The 20,588-nt window shown below is 42.2% G+C and overlaps 2 protein-coding genes across 8 annotated transcripts in view; one reads left to right on the top strand and one right to left on the bottom strand.

Annotated features, from left to right (window-relative positions):
- Window positions 1-3,684, bottom strand: part of FAM228B (family with sequence similarity 228 member B) — a 32,763-nt gene extending 29,079 nt beyond the window's left edge. For all 4 annotated transcript variants that reach the window (XM_010591953.2, XM_010591957.3, XM_010591958.3 and 1 more), the window contains exon 1: window positions 3,577-3,684. In XM_010591953.2, the coding sequence (XP_010590255.1) occupies window positions 3,577-3,672 (96 nt within the window). In that variant the 5' untranslated portion in view covers window positions 3,673-3,684. The remainder of the gene's footprint in view (window positions 1-3,576) is intronic.
- Window positions 3,685-4,584: 900 nt separating this feature from the next.
- On the top strand, window positions 4,585-10,842 carry PFN4 (profilin family member 4). 4 transcript variants are annotated; one of them, XM_003411914.4, is made up of 4 exons: window positions 4,785-6,361; window positions 6,709-6,846; window positions 7,656-7,761; window positions 10,688-10,842. In XM_003411914.4, the coding sequence occupies exons 1-4, from the start codon at window positions 6,245-6,247 to the stop codon at window positions 10,714-10,716; spliced, it is 390 nt and encodes a 129-aa protein (XP_003411962.1). In that variant the 5' UTR covers window positions 4,785-6,244; the 3' UTR covers window positions 10,717-10,842. The 4 variants fall into 4 exon arrangements, with proteins under 4 accessions (XP_064151161.1, XP_003411962.1, XP_023406236.1 ...); XM_023550468.2 differs by lacking the exon at window positions 10,688-10,842 and having other exon boundaries at window positions 4,785-4,910; window positions 6,233-6,361; window positions 7,656-10,681; XM_023550469.2 differs by lacking the exon at window positions 7,656-7,761.
- Window positions 10,843-20,588: the final 9,746 nt, after the last annotated feature.

Here is a 20,588-nt window from a genome sequence, read left to right as displayed (position 1 = left end):
CGTGGTGATCTTACATATAACAGAATAAAATGTTGCAGTCCTGTGCCATCTTCATAATCACTAATACGTTTGAGTCCATTGTTGTGGCTACTGTGTCAAGGCATTTCATCGACAGTGTCCCTCATTTTCATTGATGCCCCAGTTGACCAAACATGGCGTCCTTCTTTGCATCTGGCCTTTCCTGATGATGTGTCCAAGGTAAGCAAGTCATAGTCTCTCCATCCTTGCTTCTAAGAAACATTCTGGTTGTATTTCTTCTAAAACTCATTTGTCCGTTCTTTGGCAGTACATGGTATATTCAATATTCTTCACCAACACCACAGAATGAACTCATCAATTCTTCTTTCTTTTTCATTGTCCAACTTTTGCATGTATATGAGGCAACTGAAAATACCATAGCTTGGGTCGGGCACATGTTAGTCATCAAAATGACATCTTTGCTTTTTAAAAATTTAAAGAAGTCTTTTGCAGCAGATTTGCCCAGTGCAATACGTCATTTGATTTCTTGAGAGCTGCTTCCCTTGACATTGTTTGTCCAAGTAGAATGAAAGCACTGACGACTTCAATTTTTTTCTCCATTTATCATGATGTTGTTTACTGGTCCAGTTGTGAGGATTTTTGTCATACTTAATGGTAAAAGACTAACTGCTTTCCCCCCTAAGACCAGAAGCAAGTCACGGATGTCTGCTCTCACCACTTCAATTCAACATTGTAGTGAAGATTCTACTGAGTGCAATAATATAAGAAAAAACATCCAAATTGCAAAGGAAAAAGTAAAACTGTCTTTATTTGCAACAACATGAACATCTATATAGAAATTGCTATGAAATCTTCAAAAATACTACTAGCATTTATAAGGAAATTTAGTAAGGCTGCAAAAAACAAGATCAAGAAAAAAAATCTATTGTATTTCTATTCCCTAAACCAAACCAAACCCACTGCCATCGAGTCAATTCTGACTTATAGTGACCCTATAGGACAGAGTAGAATTCCCCCACAGAGTTTCCAAGGAGCACCTGGTGGATTTGAACTGCCAGTCTCTTGGTTAGCAGCCATGGCACTTAACCACTACACCATCAGGGTTTTTTTTTTTTTTTTTTTTCCTATTTACTAGCAAGAAAAAAATCAGAAATTGAAATTTAAGAACAGTACCATTTAAAAGAGCATTAAAAAATATTAACTACTTAGTGTTAAGTCTGACAAAAAGATCTCCTACTCCTGTACACTGATAACTACAAAACGTTCTGGGAAATTTAAAAAGATCTATATAAGCTGAGAGATATACCATGTTCAGGGATTAGAAGACTCAATATTTAAGATGTCAATTCTCCCCAAATTGATCTATAGCTCAACACAATCCCAATCAAAATGCCAACAGGATTTTTTGTAGAATAATGACAAGCTATTTAAAAAGTTCATATGGAAATGCAAAGGACCTTGACTAGCCAAAAAACCTTGCAAAAGAAGAATAATGTTGGAGGACTTACATTACCTGATTTGAAGTCTTATTATAAGGGTACCGTAATCAAGAGAGTGTGGTATTCATATAAACACATACAGATTAATGGAACAAAGTCCAGAAATACACTTACACATATCTGGTCAACTGATTCTCAACAAAGTACAAAAGCATTCAGTGAGAAAAAAAAGTTTTTCAGCAAATGGTGCTGGAAGAGCTGGATGTCTATGTGCAAATAAATAAGCAGACAAATAGTAAACTTTGATTCATTCCTCATACTGTATTTTTTTTTAATCATCTACAATTGGATCATAGACCTAAAGGTAAAACCTAAAACTATAAAACTTATGCAAGAAAACATAGGAGAATATATTTGTGACCTCAGGTTACGCAAAGATTTTATAGCTACAACATCAAAAGCACAATCCATGAAAGAAAAAATTGATAAACTGGACATCAAAATTAAGAACTTCTGCTCTTCAGAAGACTGTTAAGAGAATGAAACAAGCCACAGAGTAGGAGAAAATATTTTCAAATCATGTATTTGATTTAAAAAAAAAAAACAAAAGGCCTCCAGAATATATGAAGAATCCTTAACATTCAACAATGAAAAGACAAATACTCTAGCCGAAAAATGAGCAGAGGATTTGAGTAGATTTTTTTCCAAAGAAGATCTACAGATGGCCAGTAAGCACATGAAAAGATGTTCAACACCATTAATCACTAGTGGTGACGGCTGCACAACCTTGTGAATATATTAAAAACCACTGAATTGTACACTTTAAAATGGTGACTTTTATAGTATATGAATTATATCTCAATAATAAAAGCTCAACAATAAGAAAACAACCCAATTAAAAAATGAGCAAAAGATTTTAAGAGACACTTCCCCCAAAAAGATATATAAATGGCAAATAGGCATACAAAAAGATGCTCAACATCATTAGTCATTAGGGAAATACAAATTAAAACCACAATGAGATGCCACTACATATGTGTTAGAATGTCTCAAATTTAAAAGACTATTCTAAACAGGAAAAAAATAAATTAAAAGGCTATACAAATGTCAGCTAGGATGTGAAAACAACTGGAATACTCACACACTGCTAGTGGGAAAATATAATGATACAATCACTTTGGAGAACAATTTGGCAGTTTCATAAAAATTTAAATATTCATTTACCATACAAAGCAGTCATTTCACAACTAGACACTTCCCCAAGAGAAAGGAAAGCATATGCCCATAAAGGCATGTATATGAATGTTCATAATAGCTTTATCTGCAATAGCCCAAAACTGAAAACAACCTAAACGTCCATGAATAGGTGAGTGACTGTGAGGCTATACAAACTGGGCTATATCCATATGATGGAATGGCATTCAGCAATATAAAGGAATGAAGTATTGATACGCACAACAACACACAACACCAACAACACTGATGAACCACAAAATAATAATGTTGAATGAAGGAAACCAGACAAAAAAAATCTGCACCATAAGGTTTCTTTTGTATAAAAGTTTGGAAAATGCAAACTAAACTAAATTGATGGAAAGCAAATCAGTGGATGCTTTGAGGGTGAAGAAAGGGAGAGATTACAAGAAGAAATTTTGGGGAGTGATGACTATGTTCATTATCATTATTGTGGTGATGGCTTCATTCATGTATACATCTGGTAAAACTTATCAAATTCTATGCTTTCAGTCTGTTGTTGCTGTTGTCTGCCATCAGTGGATTCTGATTCATGGTGACCCCCATATATGCAGAGTATAACTGCTCCACCAGGTTTTCAAGGCTGTGACCTTTAGGAAGCAGATCGCCAGGCCTGTCTTATACGCAGTTTATTACACATCAATATATCTTAATAAAGCTGCTTAGAAAAAAAGAAATACTTTTTTTCACAGTGCTTCTAGAAAAATTTATAGCTTAAAATGCTCTATTCTTCTAATAAAGGTATACAATCAATGACCAAAGTAAAGAAAGTTGTTAGAACTAAGGAAATAATAAAGAGAAGTCAATGAAATAGAAAACAAACAACACAAAAAAAAATTAATTTAGCACAAGCCACTTCTCACTGCTACTCAAATAAAAACTTCAAAATGCCATGCTATTGTACCTCTATAAAAGAAAGTGCCTTTGGTTCCAACCATTCTTTTGAGTTGAGTTTGGGAAGTGTGCCAGGTATCAGCTCATCACTGTTTAAATTTTGCATTGTGATCAAAAATAACAGAGCCCCTAGAAAAACTAAAAGTTAGCTTATTTAGTAATATAAACTCACAAACATCTCATTTTCTCTTTAAATATTACTAGATAGCATGACCAATGAATGGACGTGTAAGAGATTACCAACATGAGCCACCCACGCTTTCCCTAACAGGAGGCCTTCATTTGGCTTCTGATGAAGTCTTCAGAGCCAGCCTCCTTTAAGCAGGGAGGTTCTCTTTGGATTGAATCCTTCCTCCCACCTCCCCTGGTCTCTGGAGTGGCTTCCCACATCCTCCAACAGTGTATCCCATTCAAGCTGGTGTGGCAATTTCAGCCTGGCCTCTAGGGGCGCACTTGAGCAGTTCTCTGACTTTGGTGGCCCTCAAACACAGCGTCGCTATGAGGCGAAAACGACTCGACCGCAACGGGTTTGGTTTCGGTAAAGGCAAGAGTTGCAAGTTTCCGGTTATTGAAACACACAGGCCTGGCTGTTTAGGGAAGAGGGAGGAGTTTCCGGGCAACGTTTGCGAGTCTTCAAGCTAAGAGCACCCCAAAACCTTCCCCCAAGGAGTCTATCTGAAGAAGACGCTGTTATTGCACTTTGCGCCAGCTGTACACCTACAGCTGCCACTCTCTTCCCACAACTGTCAGCAAGATGCCTGCTGCCTCGACCCCCAACCCTGGGCCGACAACCTCTCGCGCGGAAGCCTCTGGAAGGGAGCTTTGCAGGCCGGAACGGGCACCTACGCTCCCCTCCCGACACCAGCAGGGCCTTCGGCTATGTCGACCACGCTGGCGCCCAGCCCGAGGGCCCGAGGCCCCCGTTCCCCGTCCGGCTGCGGCGGGAAAGGGAGCCGGCCCGGCCTGCAGCCTAGTCGGCTAGAGCCCTGCTCTCCGGACTGTGAGAAGGTTCGGTCCAATGTCTCCGGGACGCAGCCCCGCGTGGCCCTTCCGCTGCGGCGGACGACAACGAGTCCCCGTGGCGCCGAAGCGGGCGGAGGACTCCGAACTCGGCCGGGGCTCGCGTCAGGCGACTCTCGCCCGCGCCGACTCTGTGCCCCGCGCTCTCCAGGCCCAGCCTGACGAAGAAGGAATTTGGAAGCCGGCTGGGGCCACTTCACCCTGGCAGTTCGTGATTCGCCTGACGACGGGCCAGTCCCTGCATCTCCGTGACGGGCAGCTGTCACAGCCAATGGCAGTGCACGTCGCCTTTCCACCCCGACGTTCCTCCGCGTCCGTTAAGGGGTGGGTCGGGGAGCGGTGGTTTCTTGGTCCGGGAGGATTTTTGGTTCTGCTGTTGTGTGGCTCATTTTCCTCCCTGAAGTTTTCGGTTTCTTAAACGCGGCTTACCAGCCAACCGAACTGGGAATGAACTGTCCCCCCAGCCCTACTCCGGGAACCCCCTTGAGACAAATCGTCAGGTTGGCTGTGGCAGAAAAAGGGGTGTTTGCCTTTCAGTATCCCTTTGAAGGGCAAGTGTTTGTAGAGGTTGTTCCGGTGACCATGGTCCAAGAAGACCTGGGGACTTTTGTGAAAATGTTGGTTTAAGTGCCCTAAAGATGTTTTTGGTCCACTGGGGTGTTGATCAGTGTCTACTCTGGCGCTGATGCTGGTCAGTGGGGAGGGAATGTGAAGATTCATGACCAGCACGTTTCACTAGCGGTGTTTACTTACCTCAGTGGTTCTCCATCCTGGCTGCCCATTTCACGAGGGGGGGAGGGGAAGGTTAAATATACTGATGACTGAGACCCACCCTAGACCAACTGAAAATGGATCCCTAAGGGTGAGGCCTCTGTCTTTTTTGAGCGGGGAGAGGGGAGGGTGTTCATCCCCAGGTGACTCTGATGCAAACCATTGACCTAGCTAGAAAATTATGAGGCTGTGGTTTTCCTGGTGGCATAGTGGTTAAGTGTTTGGCTCTTAACCAAAAGGTTGGCATTTCGAGTCCACCCTCTGGTCCTTGGAAACCCTGTGGGGCAGTTCTACTCTTCTGTAGGGTCGCTATGAGTCAGACTCAACTGCAAGGGTTTGGAACCCACTCTCTATGAACTGTGACTTTTTATGATTTTTGTATTTCTCTTTAAATATTGGTGGACACTAGGTGATAGACCAACTCTTCATTTTTCCAAAGTACACATGACCTGTTGTCGTCCAGTCGATCACGACTCACAACGGCCCTATAGGACAGAGTAGAACTGTCCCACAGAGTTTCCAAGGAGCACCTGGTGGATTCGAACTGCTGACCCTTTGGCTAGCAGCCGTAGCACTTAACCACTATGCCACCAGGGTTTCCAGAGCTCCAAAGTACCCATTAAAAAAAGAAAAAAAAAACCTGTTTCGGTCCAGTGGATTCGGACTCCTAGCAACTCGATAGGACAGAGTAGATTTGCCCCATAGAGTTTCCAAGGCTCAACTGGTCCCGACCTTTTTGGTTAGCAGCCAAACGCTTAACCACTTGTGCCACCAGGGCTCCAAAGTACACCTAGTGATATTAAAAGTCTGAAGGGACTTTTGTATTCCCATACCTTTTAAAATCCAGCCAGAGTGTTATCGCTTCCCTTTTTCAGAGCTGAGGCAGCATGAGCCATTTGCAGACATTACTGTTAGATACCCTTCTGGGAACGAAGCATGTGGACAGTGCAGCCCTCATCAAACTTCAGGAGCGGAGCCTATGTGTAGCATCACCAGGATTTAATGTAAGAAAAAGCAAGCCTGGGCATAAGTATTTGAAGCAAATTTTTCCTGTAAAGAGCCAGATAGTAAATATTTCTAGGCTGCAACCAATACGGTCTCTGTCGCAATTACTCTTCAGATGTAAGGCACGATACAAAAAAGAGTGGGTGTGGCTTTATTTATGGACATTGAAATTTGAATTTCACATAATTTTTACGTGTCAAAAAATATTCTTCTTTTGATTTTTTTAACCGCTTAAAAATGTAAAAACCATTATTAGCTTGCAGGCTGAACAAAAATAGGCAGTGAGGCCAAATTTGGCCTGCAAGCCATAGCTATTGACTCTGGTTTAACTCTTTTACCTCTGCAGGTAATGCCCAGTGATGTCCGAACACTTGTGAATGGATTCGCCAAGAACCCTTTACAAACTCGAAGAGAGGGATTGTATTTCAGGGAAAAGGATTACAAATGTGTCCGGGCAGACGACTATTCCCTTTATGCTAAGAATGTGAGTGGGCCAAGATTTAAAGACAGCTGGATAAAAATCTTAAGAATTTGACTCTAATTTTTTTGTCCTCCTCATCCTATCCATAAAACAAACTAAGGCCATTACTGCCTCGAGGCAATGTCTGAGATAGCAGTCTAATGCCAAGATGGCCTATATCAAAGATAACACTATCAGAGAACCTGGTTTAGAGAAGCTTTCATTGGAGAAACTGTCCACTGAGTCTTGTCTGAACTGTCTCACTCCACTCCAGTCCAGCCTTCATATTCTACATCTCTACATCTTCCCCCTTTAAAAAAAAAAAGAATATATATATATATATATGTCATACCTTAAAATCTCTCTTAGCTCCCTGTTGCATCAAACGAATTAAAGGGATGAAATTCATATTTATTGGATACCCTATATGGATTAGGCACACTTCATCCATATTATAAATAGCCTCATTTTACAGATTAGGAAACTAAGGCTTAACAAGGTTAAATAACTCTTCCATAGTCATGGCAGTAGAAAATGGAGGTGCCAGGATTAATAAATTTCAAAATTTCATATTTTTCCATTACATCAGTTCTTCTCATTCAGAGAGGGGTATATTACAATCAATTGGGAACTTTTCCAAAATCGACATGCTATTATTACAACAGTCTGAAACTTTTTGTGTAAAGACAACTTAATTAGTGGAAAAGAGTGGAGAGTCCAAAAACAAATATGTGAACCTATGGAAGTCAAGAAGTGAAAAATGTGACTGAAGCGTAACTGCTGGTCCTTGATGAGGACCAAGAGAAGGGCATTGTGTTTTATTCGTTGTCCAGGAAAACACTGGTGTGGTGGTTGTGAAGACCCATCTGTATCTTCTGGTGGCAACTTACACGGAGGGCATGTATCCTAGTGTCTGTGTGGAAGCCACAGAGAAGCTGGGTAAGTTGCCTCCTGTCTCAGCTTCCCAGGCTGCCATAACAAAATACCACAAGCTGGGTGGCTTATAAGAGGCTTTTTCCCCCCAAGTTATAGTCCAAAATCGGGGTGTCGGCAGGGCCATGCTTTCTCTGTCATGATGTTGAATAGGTAATTAATATATGTTTGATGAACAAATAAATTGGCACAAGGGTTAAGAGCTTGGCTGCTAACCAAAAGGTTGGCAGTTCAAATCTACTAGCCACTCCTTAGAAACCCTATGGGGCAGGTCTCTGCCTTCTGAATTGCTATGAGTCAGAATTGACTCAACAGCAATGGGCTTGGTTTTTTGGTTTGAAGCAGAGTCAGGAAGGAGCGTTGGTGGCACAGTGGTTAAGTGCTCAGCTGCTAACCAAAAGGTAGGTGGTTCAAACCCACCAGCCGCTCTGCAAGAGAAAGATAATGGCAGTCTGCTTCCGTAAAGATTTACAGCCTTAGAAACTCTATGGGACAGTTCTCCTCTGTCCTATAAGGTCACTGTGAGTCAGAATCCACTCCACGACAGTGGGTGGTAGGTGGAACAGAGTCAGGGAAAGCTCCAGAGAGCTGAATCTTAAAGGATTAATTGAGAAATTCAGTACCATCATAGAAGCAAAATACATACACACAGGTGTGTACATTTACAGACTTTCCCAGTTTTCATAAATAGCTCCCTAGAAGGAACTGTCATAAACCATGCTACACAGCTGCCAATGAGGTATGCTGGAAGCAAACAGGACTGAGCTGGAAAAGGCACCATTTAGGAAACACCTAACAGAATAGGTGAACTCCAGCCCCAAAAGGACAGGACATTACAACTACCAAGGACCCTTTCTGAGCAGGTGTCAGGATTTGAGAGAGGTTCAGTTTCAGCGGGGCTGAGCAGGAGCAGGAAGGCAGAACGCAGACATGTAGATTCAGAGAATGAGGCTAGGAAGATGGTCAATTAGATGGGGTCATCAGATAGGACCCAGGACAGATTCCCCAAGTCTCCTGTGGAGACACGGCTTCAGGGGACCAAAGACCTGTGCAAAAGTGGACCAGAGAGGATGCCTGACACCTGTAATGAAGATAGATTCTCTGGCTGGCAGGAAGGTTGGGATTCTTGCTTAGGGCCACAAAAGAATGTTTGCTGGTTAGAAGGACACAGCTGACATCATGCCACTAAGATCCCACTACTCTGAGACAGGCTGTCTTGGAAGTGGTTGGATGCTCATGAGGGATGAACAAGGCTGGTACCCAACCAGGAGCCAGTTACTTGTCCCATTACTTGTATTTCCTTCATGTATCTTCTTTTAAATGTATTTTTCTGTTAAAAAATTATACATAATTATTATAGAAAAATTGGAAAGTATTATAACCATTAAGATAACTTTATCATGAAGATTCTAGGAACATAATAATTTCTTAATTAAAGAAAATGTTTCAACAGTAATTAGGTGAAGGATGCTATGCTACTTCTCTAACACAAATTAACCAGGTTTGTTTTAAAACAAACATATTAGTGAATCACACACATTTGTAAAATGTTAATAGCTTTAATTCTAAGTCCTCAATTTAAAAAAAAATTTAAGTACGCGGACAACAGTTTTTATCTTAGAAGCTTTTTTGTGACTTATTTTTAGTATTATTGAATTATGAGAGAACCATGACTTTTTTTCTTAAATTTCTTGTGATCTCTCTATAAAGTAAAGCTGGAGGATAAAAGCAGACTGAGTTTCCTAGTGTATTTATATAAGAGTTGCCTCATTTCTAACTGAATCTGTATACAACAGAGCTAGGCTCTGTATTTTAGTAGATAGATGTAGATATGGATAGAAATAGATATGTTGGTGGTCTTGGTCTTTTGTTTATTCTAGTGAGAATTTCATCCGGGACTGCATCTCCAAATCTGTAACACAAGATCACTGGGCAAGTCTGATTTATTTTGCACGATTTGTCTTGCAGCTAACTTGTCAGGAGCCCACTTCTTTTGTCACTTTGTTGGTAGCTGCCATCAAGTTAGCCCCGATTCATGGCAACCCCATGCATAATGGAATGAAGCACTGCCTGGTCCTGTCCCATCCCCATTATTGTTGTAGATTGGACAGTGTTCTGTTGTGATCCATAGGGTTTCCATTGGCTGATTTCTGGAAGTAGATTTCCAGGCCTTTCTTCCTAGTCTGTCCTAATCGGAAAGCTCTGCTGAAACTTGTTCAGCATCATAGCAACACTCAAGCCACCACTGACAGACAAGTGGTAGCTGTGCATGAGGTACATTTGCTAGAAACCAAACCCTTGTCTCCCCCTTGGGAGGCGAGAATTCTACCACTGAACCACTAATGCCTCTCTTTTGTCACTTAATACATCCTATTCTCCCAGAGTTTCTCTCTGTCATGATTGCGATAAAGGAAGGCAAGCTAAGTACTACCAAGCACTCAAATTAAGGAAAAGATTAGTGCTGTTGATGAGTTAAGCCTTAGCTTTCAAAGTTACTTTTATTAATAGTTTGTTAAAAATAAAGTACTGTAATCAGTTTTAAATCATAGACTGCACAAGGAAAGGAAAGCAGCAGATTCTTCTGTTTCCCTGAACCCTCTTCTGTTCTGTTCCCTTTTCCCAGCCATATGTATCCTTCTTCCTTTTCTTTGCCTGGAAAACCAATTCATGCTACAAGATTCAGCTCCAAATACCTCTATCTGGTGTTTATTACTGTGGAGTGTAAATTGGTGTTTGTGTATGTCTGTCTTCCCTACTAGACAATGAGCTCCTTGAGGGCAGGGGCTGTGTCTTGACTACCTAGTCATTCTTGTGTCTCCAGTACATAGCCCAGGGCCTAGCACATGGTGGTTACTCAACAATGTTTGTAGAATAAATAAATTAATGAATGAATAATATCGTGGTGATAAGTTACTGCTTTGTTTTTTTCCAGGAGAATATCTACGAAAAAAAGGAAGCTAAGTCATCAGACAGCTATGAAAGACAGCCTTTATTATTTCAGAAGAAAACCATAGAGCCTAAATAAATAAATAATGCCTTATTTTATGGATGGAAAAACACCAGGCAGAAGATGCTGATAATGAACAATGAATTAAGGAAGCAATTTTTCTTATTTCAAGAGATCGTCACCTCCCCCCTCCCAGTATTGGCCATTTGCATGGAATGTGAGATCACTGATGGTTTCACAGGGCGTATCTGTTGGAAGACTATCATTCATGAGGCTCTTGTGCTCCTACCCATCTTGCTGGTTATGCCCAGAATGTTTAAGGCCCTGACCACCCTTTATCTAGGCTATTTCTCAGAGTTAAGTTGTAACAAGCAACCTTGAAGGATGAAGTGATGTCTTCAGGACAGAGAGTAGGCTTTCTTACTACTTGCTATATCCACTGCCAGCGAGTCAATTTCAACTCACAGTGACCCTATAGGACAGAATAGAACTGCCCCATAGTGTTTCCAAGTCTTTACAGAAGCAGACTGCCACATCTTTCTCCTTTACTACTTGCTGTAAAAGAGGTAGAGTCCCTGCATTCAGTGTCCCTCTCCTGGAATGCAACTTAGTGTGCACCATCCATCTAGGCCCCTCCACATCACCCCTGTAGGAGTTGGGGGCAAGAGGAATCAAGACAAGAGACACCCAAAAATGGGCCAGTTGTCAAGGTATTCAATGGACATTCCACACTCACCATCTGCAGGCACCTTGTATTGTTGAGCATTGGAATGGCTTTCTAAAAAATCAACTCAAAAAGACTTCAGATTATCTCCCTCACCTCCTTCTAGCCCATAAAATTTAGTAAGGCAGTATGGTCATTGAATACAATCATCCCCAGAAACAGTTCATCTTCTCTTGCTCACCTTCTGGGTGACGATCAGGATGATAGGGGTGGGGAGTTACTTAACCTACTTCAAAAACTCAGGATTCAACCCTGACCATTTCTGGGCATGATGCATCTTTCTTTCACCTAACGACAACCCCAGAGCAGCCTGATTGGTACACATGCCCCCTGAGGAGGGAACACTTTAGATCTCTGGCCAAAAGTGGGCCTAGCAGATTCAAACTTAATTCTGGTCCAGGCAGATTGAATTGACATGGTCCTAGGCCACAGGCTGAGTACATTGCTCTGCAAGTCACTCTGCAGTGTACTACACAGGCCAAAATTGGGGATAAAATGGAACTCTGTAAATTTTGTAAAAATATCCTTGTCCCTCTCACAGCTGATCCTTCTAGACAAAAGATCTGGGTACAAGTAAGGGATGATTGGGAAAAAAAACTGTAGTTACAGCTACTGGGGTGGAACACACCAGTTTCATGAGAGGGAGAAAAAATCCTGGCACCTGAGGAGGGAACACCTTAGACCCTGGAAGGTAAGGGAAGAGAGGAAGCAATTAATGCTCTTTTTTTTTTTTTTCCTCTGTAGACTCAGCACCATGGCCTAGGAAAATAATCATATGGTCTAACATTGGATTTTGTAAGAAGAATAAGATTAAACCTTAGACCCTTCTCAGTTCTTGAAAATATCAGGTAGCAAGTGTTCTGAATTCCAAAGACCTGACATCTGGAATGAGGTGTCTTTTGTTAGTGTTTGTAAAATTCTCCCATTTTCAGGATTTGTATGCACCCTTTCAAAGAGCTTACTTCCAATATCATACATTTTCATTTTATCGATTCAGTTATTTGGATTCTTTTTTGCAAAAAGGGTAAAATAAATTTCACTTATTCAGCATTCACTGAGTAGCTTACTGGTGATAGAAAAGTAAATAATACATGTACTCCACCCCAGATAGGTCTGCAAACTAATGGGGAAGACAAACTCACTCATAAATGAGCCACATTATAATGTAATAAATGCTGTAACAGATATAAACCAAATATAGAGCAAAGGGCCTGGAGTAGTTAACTGTGCCTTCGGGAACCTGAAATGATTTTTGAAGTGAATCTGGAAGCATGACTAAGCATTTTCTAAGTATGGAAGAGAGAAAAGAGTATTCCAGGTTGAAGGAACAGCATATGCAATGGCACAGAGTCATGAAATTTCCCATTGTGTGGAGAGAAAGGTGAGAAGTTCAATGTGGTCAAAAAGTAGAATGTGTAGGGAAGTGATAAATGAAATTGGGGAGATGGATGGAGCCAAAAGAGAAAAAGCCTACTTTTCTTCAGTGTCACTCAAAGAACATGAAGCAGTGCTGTGGTAAGGACAGTAATTTTATAAAACTTTTAAATTGTATTTACAAAAGTAATACATACTCGTGGAAAAAAGAAAAACCCTTGGGAAAATAAAAGTTACTCAATTTCATATTAAATGAAAACAACTGTTGATGGTTTTATTATTTTCTTCCTGTATTTTTTCAATGCACATAATATATACATTTTAACCTAACCTGGATCATCAATACATATGGTTTGCTATCCCACTTTGTCCATTTAGCATAAGGTTATGAGCCTTTTTAATGTAATTAAAATTGCTTCAGAAAACATTTTTAACCACTGCATAATATCTCATAAATACAGTATCATTTTTCTTAGATATTTAGATTTTTTTCATCTCGTAAATATGTTACCGCTTATAATTTTTACATAATTCTTTTCAGCTCTAGTTACTTCGTTGGATCTGGAAGTAGAATTATAGGGTCAAAGAGTCTGAAAACTTTAAGGTTCTCTGGAGTTTTTTAAACAGGGAAGGAGTTTTATACCCTGGTTTATAAATGGCTGTGATGGCTCAGGTTGAGTGTCAACTTGGATGACCCATGATCCTCAGTGATTTGGCAGTTATGTAATGATGTAGTTATCCTCTGTGTTGTGATATAATGTAATCACTTCTGTCTTAGTCATCTAGTGCTGCTATAACAGAAATACCACAAATGGATGGCTTTAACAAACAAATTTATTTCTTCACAGTAAAGTAGACTAAAGTCCAAATTTAGGCTGTCAGGTCCAGCGGAAGGCATTCTCTCTCTGTCGGCCTTCTCATCAGTCTTCCCCCAGACTAGGAGCTTCTCCACGCAGGGATCCCAGGTCCAAAGGACACACTCTGCTCCTTGTACTGCTTTCTTGGTGGTATAAGGTCCCCAACTCTCTGCTTGCTTCCAGGCCACACCCCAGGCAAACTCCCTTTAATTTGGATCAGGGATATGACCTGGTAAGTGTTACAATCCCACCCTAATCCTCTTTAACATAAAATTACAATCACAAAATGGAGGACAGCCACAGGATGCTGGAAATCATGGCCTAATAAAGTTGATACATAGATTTTGGGGGGGGACATAATCCAATCCATGACATTCCACCATTTGGCCCCCCAAAAATCACATCCTTGCAACATGCAAAACATATTCATCCTGTCATATCATAGCAAAAGTCTTAACTCCAAGTCCAAAATCCAAAAATTCCTCTTCATCTGTGAAATCTAGAATACAAGTTATCTGCTTCCAAAATGCAATGGTGCAACAGCCACAAGGTCAATATTTCCATTACAAACAGGAGAAATTGGACGGAAAGAAGGCATAATAGGCACCAAGCAAGTCAGCAGAACACATTACATTAGCCCTCAAGGCTCGAAAATACTCCTCTGTTCTCTGAGACCCTGTACACAATAGCCCTGCCCTCCAGGCTCTAGGTATTGGCCACACTCTCCAGATTCTGAGAGAAAGCTCCTGGACCCTGGGCTTCAGCTCCACCTTCCAGGCCCACTGGGAAAACAACTTTGCTCCCTCGGCTTTAGGTACACCATTCTACTAGTTCATCTGAGTGGTGACTCCACCCTCAGAAACATCAGAGGCCATGGCTCTACCCTTTGAAACTCCTGAGGGCACAGCCATACCTTTTGAGACTGAGGCAGCTCGGCTTTTTGTGTTCCATGTCTTTTCAAGTTCTGCTTCCTGGTTTCTTGGCCTCTAGGCTCTTCAGGCCTCACACCAGCATCTGCCCTGCTGGGGCGAGTGTTTCAAAGCTCTGTAGCTCCACTGATAAGTATCTGGAGGTACCCCACTCAGCCAGGAAGCCTTCTGTGCACAGGCACTCATCTCTTGCTCCATAAGTCTGCTCCTGTGCTGTCTGGCGCTGTCTCCTGGTTCTGCTGCTGCTGGTTCTCTGTTGCTGCAGGTTTTCTGCTGCTGCCAGTTCTCTGCTGCTGGTGGCCCTCTGTCACTGCTACTCTATCAGTTCCCAGTTTTAAAACTGCCACATTTTAGGTATCTGTTAGAGCAGCACCCCACTCTCTCAGCACCAAATTCTGTCTTAGTCACTTAGTGCTGCTCCAACAGAAATACCTCAAGTGGGTGGCTTTAACAAAGAGAAATTTATTTCTTCACAGTGAAGTAGGCTAAAGTCCAAATTCAGGGTTTCAGCTCCAGGGGAAGAATTTCTCTCTCTGTCAGCCTTCTCATCAGCCTTCCCCCAGACCAGGAGCTTCTCCGCACAGAGTCCCCAGGTCCAAAGGTTGTGCTCTGCTTCTGGCACTGCTGCCTTGGTGGTATAAGGTGCCCCATCTCTGCTAGCTTCTCTTTCCTTTTATCTCTTGAGATATAAAAGGTGGTACAGGTCACACTCCAGGGAAACTCCCTTTACATTGGATCTGGGATGTGACCTGGTAAGGGTGTTACAATCCCATCCAAATCCTCTTCAACATAAAACTATCATCACAAAATGGAAGACAACCACAGAATACTGGGAATCATGGCCTAACCAAGTTGATACACAATCCATGACAACCTCCACGATATGATCTGATGTGATCAGCTGATCAGTTGTAAGGGGAGTTTCCTCAGGGGTGTGGCCTGCATGCAATATATATGGACATTCTGACAAAGCTTGCTGGCTTTTCCTCACTCTGGATCCTGCATCCAGCTTATCGTCATCTCACCTCCAATTCTTGTGATTTGAGCCAGTGTCTTGCCATATTGCTTGCCTCTTTTGAGATCTGTCAGCCTCTGCGGCCTGTGAGCCAGCAGCCTACCATCTGACCTGCTGATTTTGGTTTCATAGCCTCTGCAGCTACATGAGTTAGGAGAAGCCTCCAGCCTGACACCTGACCCATGGACTTGGGACTTGCCAGCCTAGAAAACTGCATGAGCCATTTTCTTGAGATAAATCTCCCCTTCTCTCTCTCTCTCTCTCTCTCTCTTCACTGGTTTTACTTCTCTAGAGAATACAGCCTAAGGCATTTGGTACCAAGAGTGGTTCTAGAGAAACAAAATTGAAAGGGTGAGTTTTCTAAATTTGTTCTCAAGTCTGGTTAGTCTTACAGATGTCGATGACTCTGCCTCCACTAGTAATGAGGGAACTGCTAATCTGTAGCATAAGGCAGCAGTAGAAATATGCAAAACATCACCACCAATAGATCAAGTCTTGGTGAGAGGCGAGGCTCTGGGTGACCGCATGTTTGATACTTTTCTATAATTTTTTCGGAATAAGAAGTATAAGGAATCTGGTTGGTTGTTCCTACTTTTGCTAGACAAAGTGATGAAAGGAAGAAATGACCTCAGGGCTCCAGAGTAACAGCTCAAGCACCGCATACAAGACCTGAAAGTTGCCACTTGTGCCCTGAAAGAAAGCCTTATTTCTTGTAGTAACTGAGCTGATATTGCCAAAACCAAACCTACAGCCTTATCATAAGAGTGGCTGAATTAAAACACGAATTGGATTCCCAAACTTGAATGGTGTCTGAAGTTAAAGTTAGGGCATTAATTGAGAAGAAAATGGAATCCTGAAACTTGAATGGGGGCATATGGGCAAATAATCAGGAAGCTGGGGACTTTGAGCCCCTAAATTCCAATGAATCACTCCTGCCACCAGAACCAGCCCTCTCACTGTCATCTGAAGAGATTATCTTTGTCTGCTAAGCCACCTGCCCCAGTAAAACAATTAGCCCCTTGATCCCCACCTAATGAGATTAACCCTGGTGTGTCTGAAGAGACTTTGAGATACCACCTGGGGCAGCATCTGGGTCATCACCTGGGACATTACCCAAGACAGATGTTCTCATAACATACCCCCACCACCCATTTTGGCTTCTAGACCTGTAACTAGAATTAATTTCCTGTGAGCCCCAAATGGTGAAGCACAAGGTGTGACCCAGGAGAAGGTACACTACACTCCAAAAGAACTGCTTGACTTTTCTAGTACGTACAAACAGAAACTGGGGGAATATGTGTGGGAACGGCTATTAAGGGTGCAGGATAATGGTGCAAGGGACATAAAGTTGGATCAGTCTGAGTTTACTGAAGTGGGCCCACTAAGCACAGGTTCTTCATTCAATGTTTCAGCTTGAGAGTTCAGGAAAGGATCTAGTAATTTATTTGGTTGGGCCTCTGGAGCATGGATAACGCAGTGGCCTACCCTAATTCAAGTTAAAATATCCTGCCTTAGTATCCTGTAGAAGAAGGTATTCAAATGCTTAGGGAAATTGATGTGTTATAGTGGATTTATCAGGTTAGACCCACAGACCCACACATGGAGGTGCCCAAAGGACATACCTTTTACCACAACAGCGAGGAACAAATGTATGAAGGAAGCCAAGCATACTTGAAGACTGCTGTGATTGCTAATTTATGTAAGTCAGTTTTGTCAGTGGGAACTGCTGTAACTGAATTAAGACACCTAACTGCAATACATCTAACTACAATTGGACCTCATGGTGGTAGATGGCATTCAATCAACAAAGACAAGGTGGGTGAGGTAACTGTAATGGACAGTGGAGTCAAGGCAGTAGTCAGAATAGTCTGACTCGCATGGACTCATGGTATTGGCTACTTAGTCATGATGTCCCTAGGAGTGAAACACATGGGAAATTTACTAAATATTTACTGGATCTGTACAAGCAGAAGAATTCTAGGTCAAGAGAATGGCCATCTTACTCAAATCAGCAGAATAGTCACAGCCTCTCAATCGATTCCCAGATTTGAACCAGTTTCCAGACCTACAACCCCTTGAATGAAGGGGAGACAGGGTTCCCTTGAGGAAGGACTCCGCTTCAAAAAAACTGCTTCAAAGCCAAACATTTATACTGTTAATCTTTCTCCCAGAAATCTACAGCCCTTTTCAAGAGTGATTGTTCATTGGTGAAAAGGAAATAATCAGACTTTTCAGGGATTACTGGATACTGGCTCTTAACTGACACTAATTCCAGGAGACTCAAAACATCACTGTGGCTCACCAGTCAGAGTGGGGGACTATGGAGGTCAGGTTTTAATGGAGTCTTAGCTAGGCTCATCTCACAGTGGGTCCAGTGGGTCTCCGAACCCACCCTATAGCGAGTTCCCTAGTTCCAGAATGCATAATTGGAACAGATATACTCAGCAACTGGCAGAACTTCCATATTGGATTCCTGACAAGGGAGTAGGGATTATTACAGTAGGAAAAACCAAGTGGAAGCCATTAGAACTTCCCCTACATGGGAAAACAGTAAGCCAAAATCAACACTGCATTACTGGAGGGATTGCAGAGATTACTGCCACCATCAAGGACTTGATTCCCACCACATCCACATTTAACTCACCTACTGACCTGTGCAAAAAACAGAAGGATCTTGGAGAATGACAATGGGTTATCATAAACTTAACCAGGTGGTGACTCTAATTGTAGCTGCTGTTCCAGATGTAGCTGCTGTTCCAGATGTGGTGTCTCTATTTGTAGCTGCTGTTCCAGATTGCTTGAGCAAATTAATATATCTCCTGGTACCTGGTATGCAGCTATTGAGCTGGCCAATGTCTTTTTCTCGATTCCGGTTTCAAAGCAACACCAGAAGAAGTTTGCCATTGGCTGGCAAGTCCAGCAATACACCTTCACTATCCTACCTCATAGTTATATCAACGCTCCAGCCCTATGTCAAAATTTAGTCTGCAGGAACCTTGATCACCTTTCCCTTCCACAAGACGTCATACGGGTCCATTAATTGATGACATTATGCTGACTGGCCCTAGAAAGGAAGAAGTGTCAATGACTGTTCTTATTGATAAAACATTTGTGTGCCAGAGGATGAGAAATTCATCTGACAAAAATTCAGTCACCTACCACCTCAGTGAAATTTCTAGGGGTCCAGTGGTGTGGGGTATGTCAAGATATTACTTCTAAAATGAAGGATAAGTTATTGCATCTGGCCCCTTCCACAACTAAAAAGGAGGCACAACACCTGGTAGGCCTCTTTGAATTTTGGAGGCAAAATATCCCTCATTTGGGTATGCTACCTGGTCTATTTATTAAGTGATTTAAAAAGATGCTAGTTTTGAGTGGGGCCTAGAAAAACAGAAGGATCTACAACAGGTTCAGGCTGCCATGCAAGCCACTCTGACACAACATTTGATTCCATTGAACTAAAAATTCAGAATGCCACCCAGCCACTTTGTGCTCCTCCTGCCTCTGCTTCAACAGGCAAAGAAGAGAGTTACTGGCTGGTATGATTGATTCTGATTACCAAGGAGAAATCAGATTGACATTACATAATGGAGGTAAAGGATGTATGTCTAGAATACAGTAGATCCCTTAGGATGTCTCTTAGTACTACCATGAACTTGTGATTAAAGTCAATGGAAAACTACAGCATCCCAATTCCCACGTGACTACTAACGGCCCAGACCCCTCCGAAATGAAGGTTTGGGTCACCCCACCAGTAGAAGAACCACAACCAGCTGAGGTGCTTGCTGAGGGCAAAGGGAATACAGAATGGGCAGTGGCAGAAGGTAGTTCTAAATACCAGTTACTACCACATGACCAGCTGCAGAAATGAGCACTGTAATTATGAGCATTCCTTCATTGCATATGTGCATCAAATATTTTTGTTTTCTTTACGTATAAAATATAAGATGTAAATGGGGCAAGTGCGGTTTCAGTTGTATACGTGTTAGTTGTATCATGTTAGGTGCAAGTATGACTTTGTAATTGTCTTTATTTAGAGATTATGTATAGTTTAAGGAGGTGCGTACAGGTGCCTAGTTGACAAGGGGTAGAGTGTGATGATCAAGGTTGTGTGTCAACTTGGCTGGGCCATGATCTCAGTGGTTTGGAGGTTATGTAATGATGTAGTTATCCTCCATTTTGTGATATAATGTAATCACCTCCATGATGTGATCACCTAATCAGTTGTAAGGGGAGTTTCCATCAGAGGTGTGGCCTGCATCCAATATATTTAGATGTTCTGGCAAAGGTCACCGGCTTTTGCTTGCTCTGGATCCTGCATCCAGCTCGTCATCATCTGACCTCGAGTTCCTGGCACTTGAGCCAGTGGCCTGTTGTGCTGCCTGCCGATCTTGGATTTGTCAGCCTCCACAGCCCATGAATCAGCAGCCTGCTGTCCCACTTGCCAATCTTAGGTTCATCATCCCATTCAGCTACATGAGTCAGGAGAAGCCTCCAGCCTGACTCCTTACCTGTGGACTTGGGACTTGCCAGTCTCTGTAACTGTGTAAGCCATTTCCTTGAAATCTCTCTTTCTCTTTCTCTCTCTATATATACTTCACTGGTTTTGCTTCTCTAGAAAACCCCACCTAAGGCAGTGGCAGTTGGGTTTTTTGGGGGGGGGCAGGGAGGCTTTGTATCTCCTAGCTCTAACTCATCAGCTTGTGGGTTTGGATCTGAGGCAGTTCTACTGTATGCACCAGTGTGTCAGAATGAGAAGAAGTAGTGCAACCTGTTGAATTGTCTGAGTCAGGAACTGAAGAGGCGGGTTAGCATGATGATGCTAAATCATGCTGACATAGGACAGTCACATCTGTACCTTGCGATAAAGCAATGCTCAGGAGGCATGCAGGAGATGTCAGGAAGCATTTGGGGACTTCTGGCCACACCTCCAAAAAAGGACAGACATGGCAAGGTGTAGAGCTAAACAGAAGGCTGTGCTGTCAGT

This window comes from Loxodonta africana, chromosome 12, assembly GCF_030014295.1.
Source record: "Loxodonta africana isolate mLoxAfr1 chromosome 12, mLoxAfr1.hap2, whole genome shotgun sequence".
NCBI lineage: Eukaryota > Metazoa > Chordata > Mammalia > Proboscidea > Elephantidae > Loxodonta > Loxodonta africana.
Note: the sequence above shows the minus strand (reverse complement) of the source record. Positions and strands in the feature narration are given on the sequence as shown.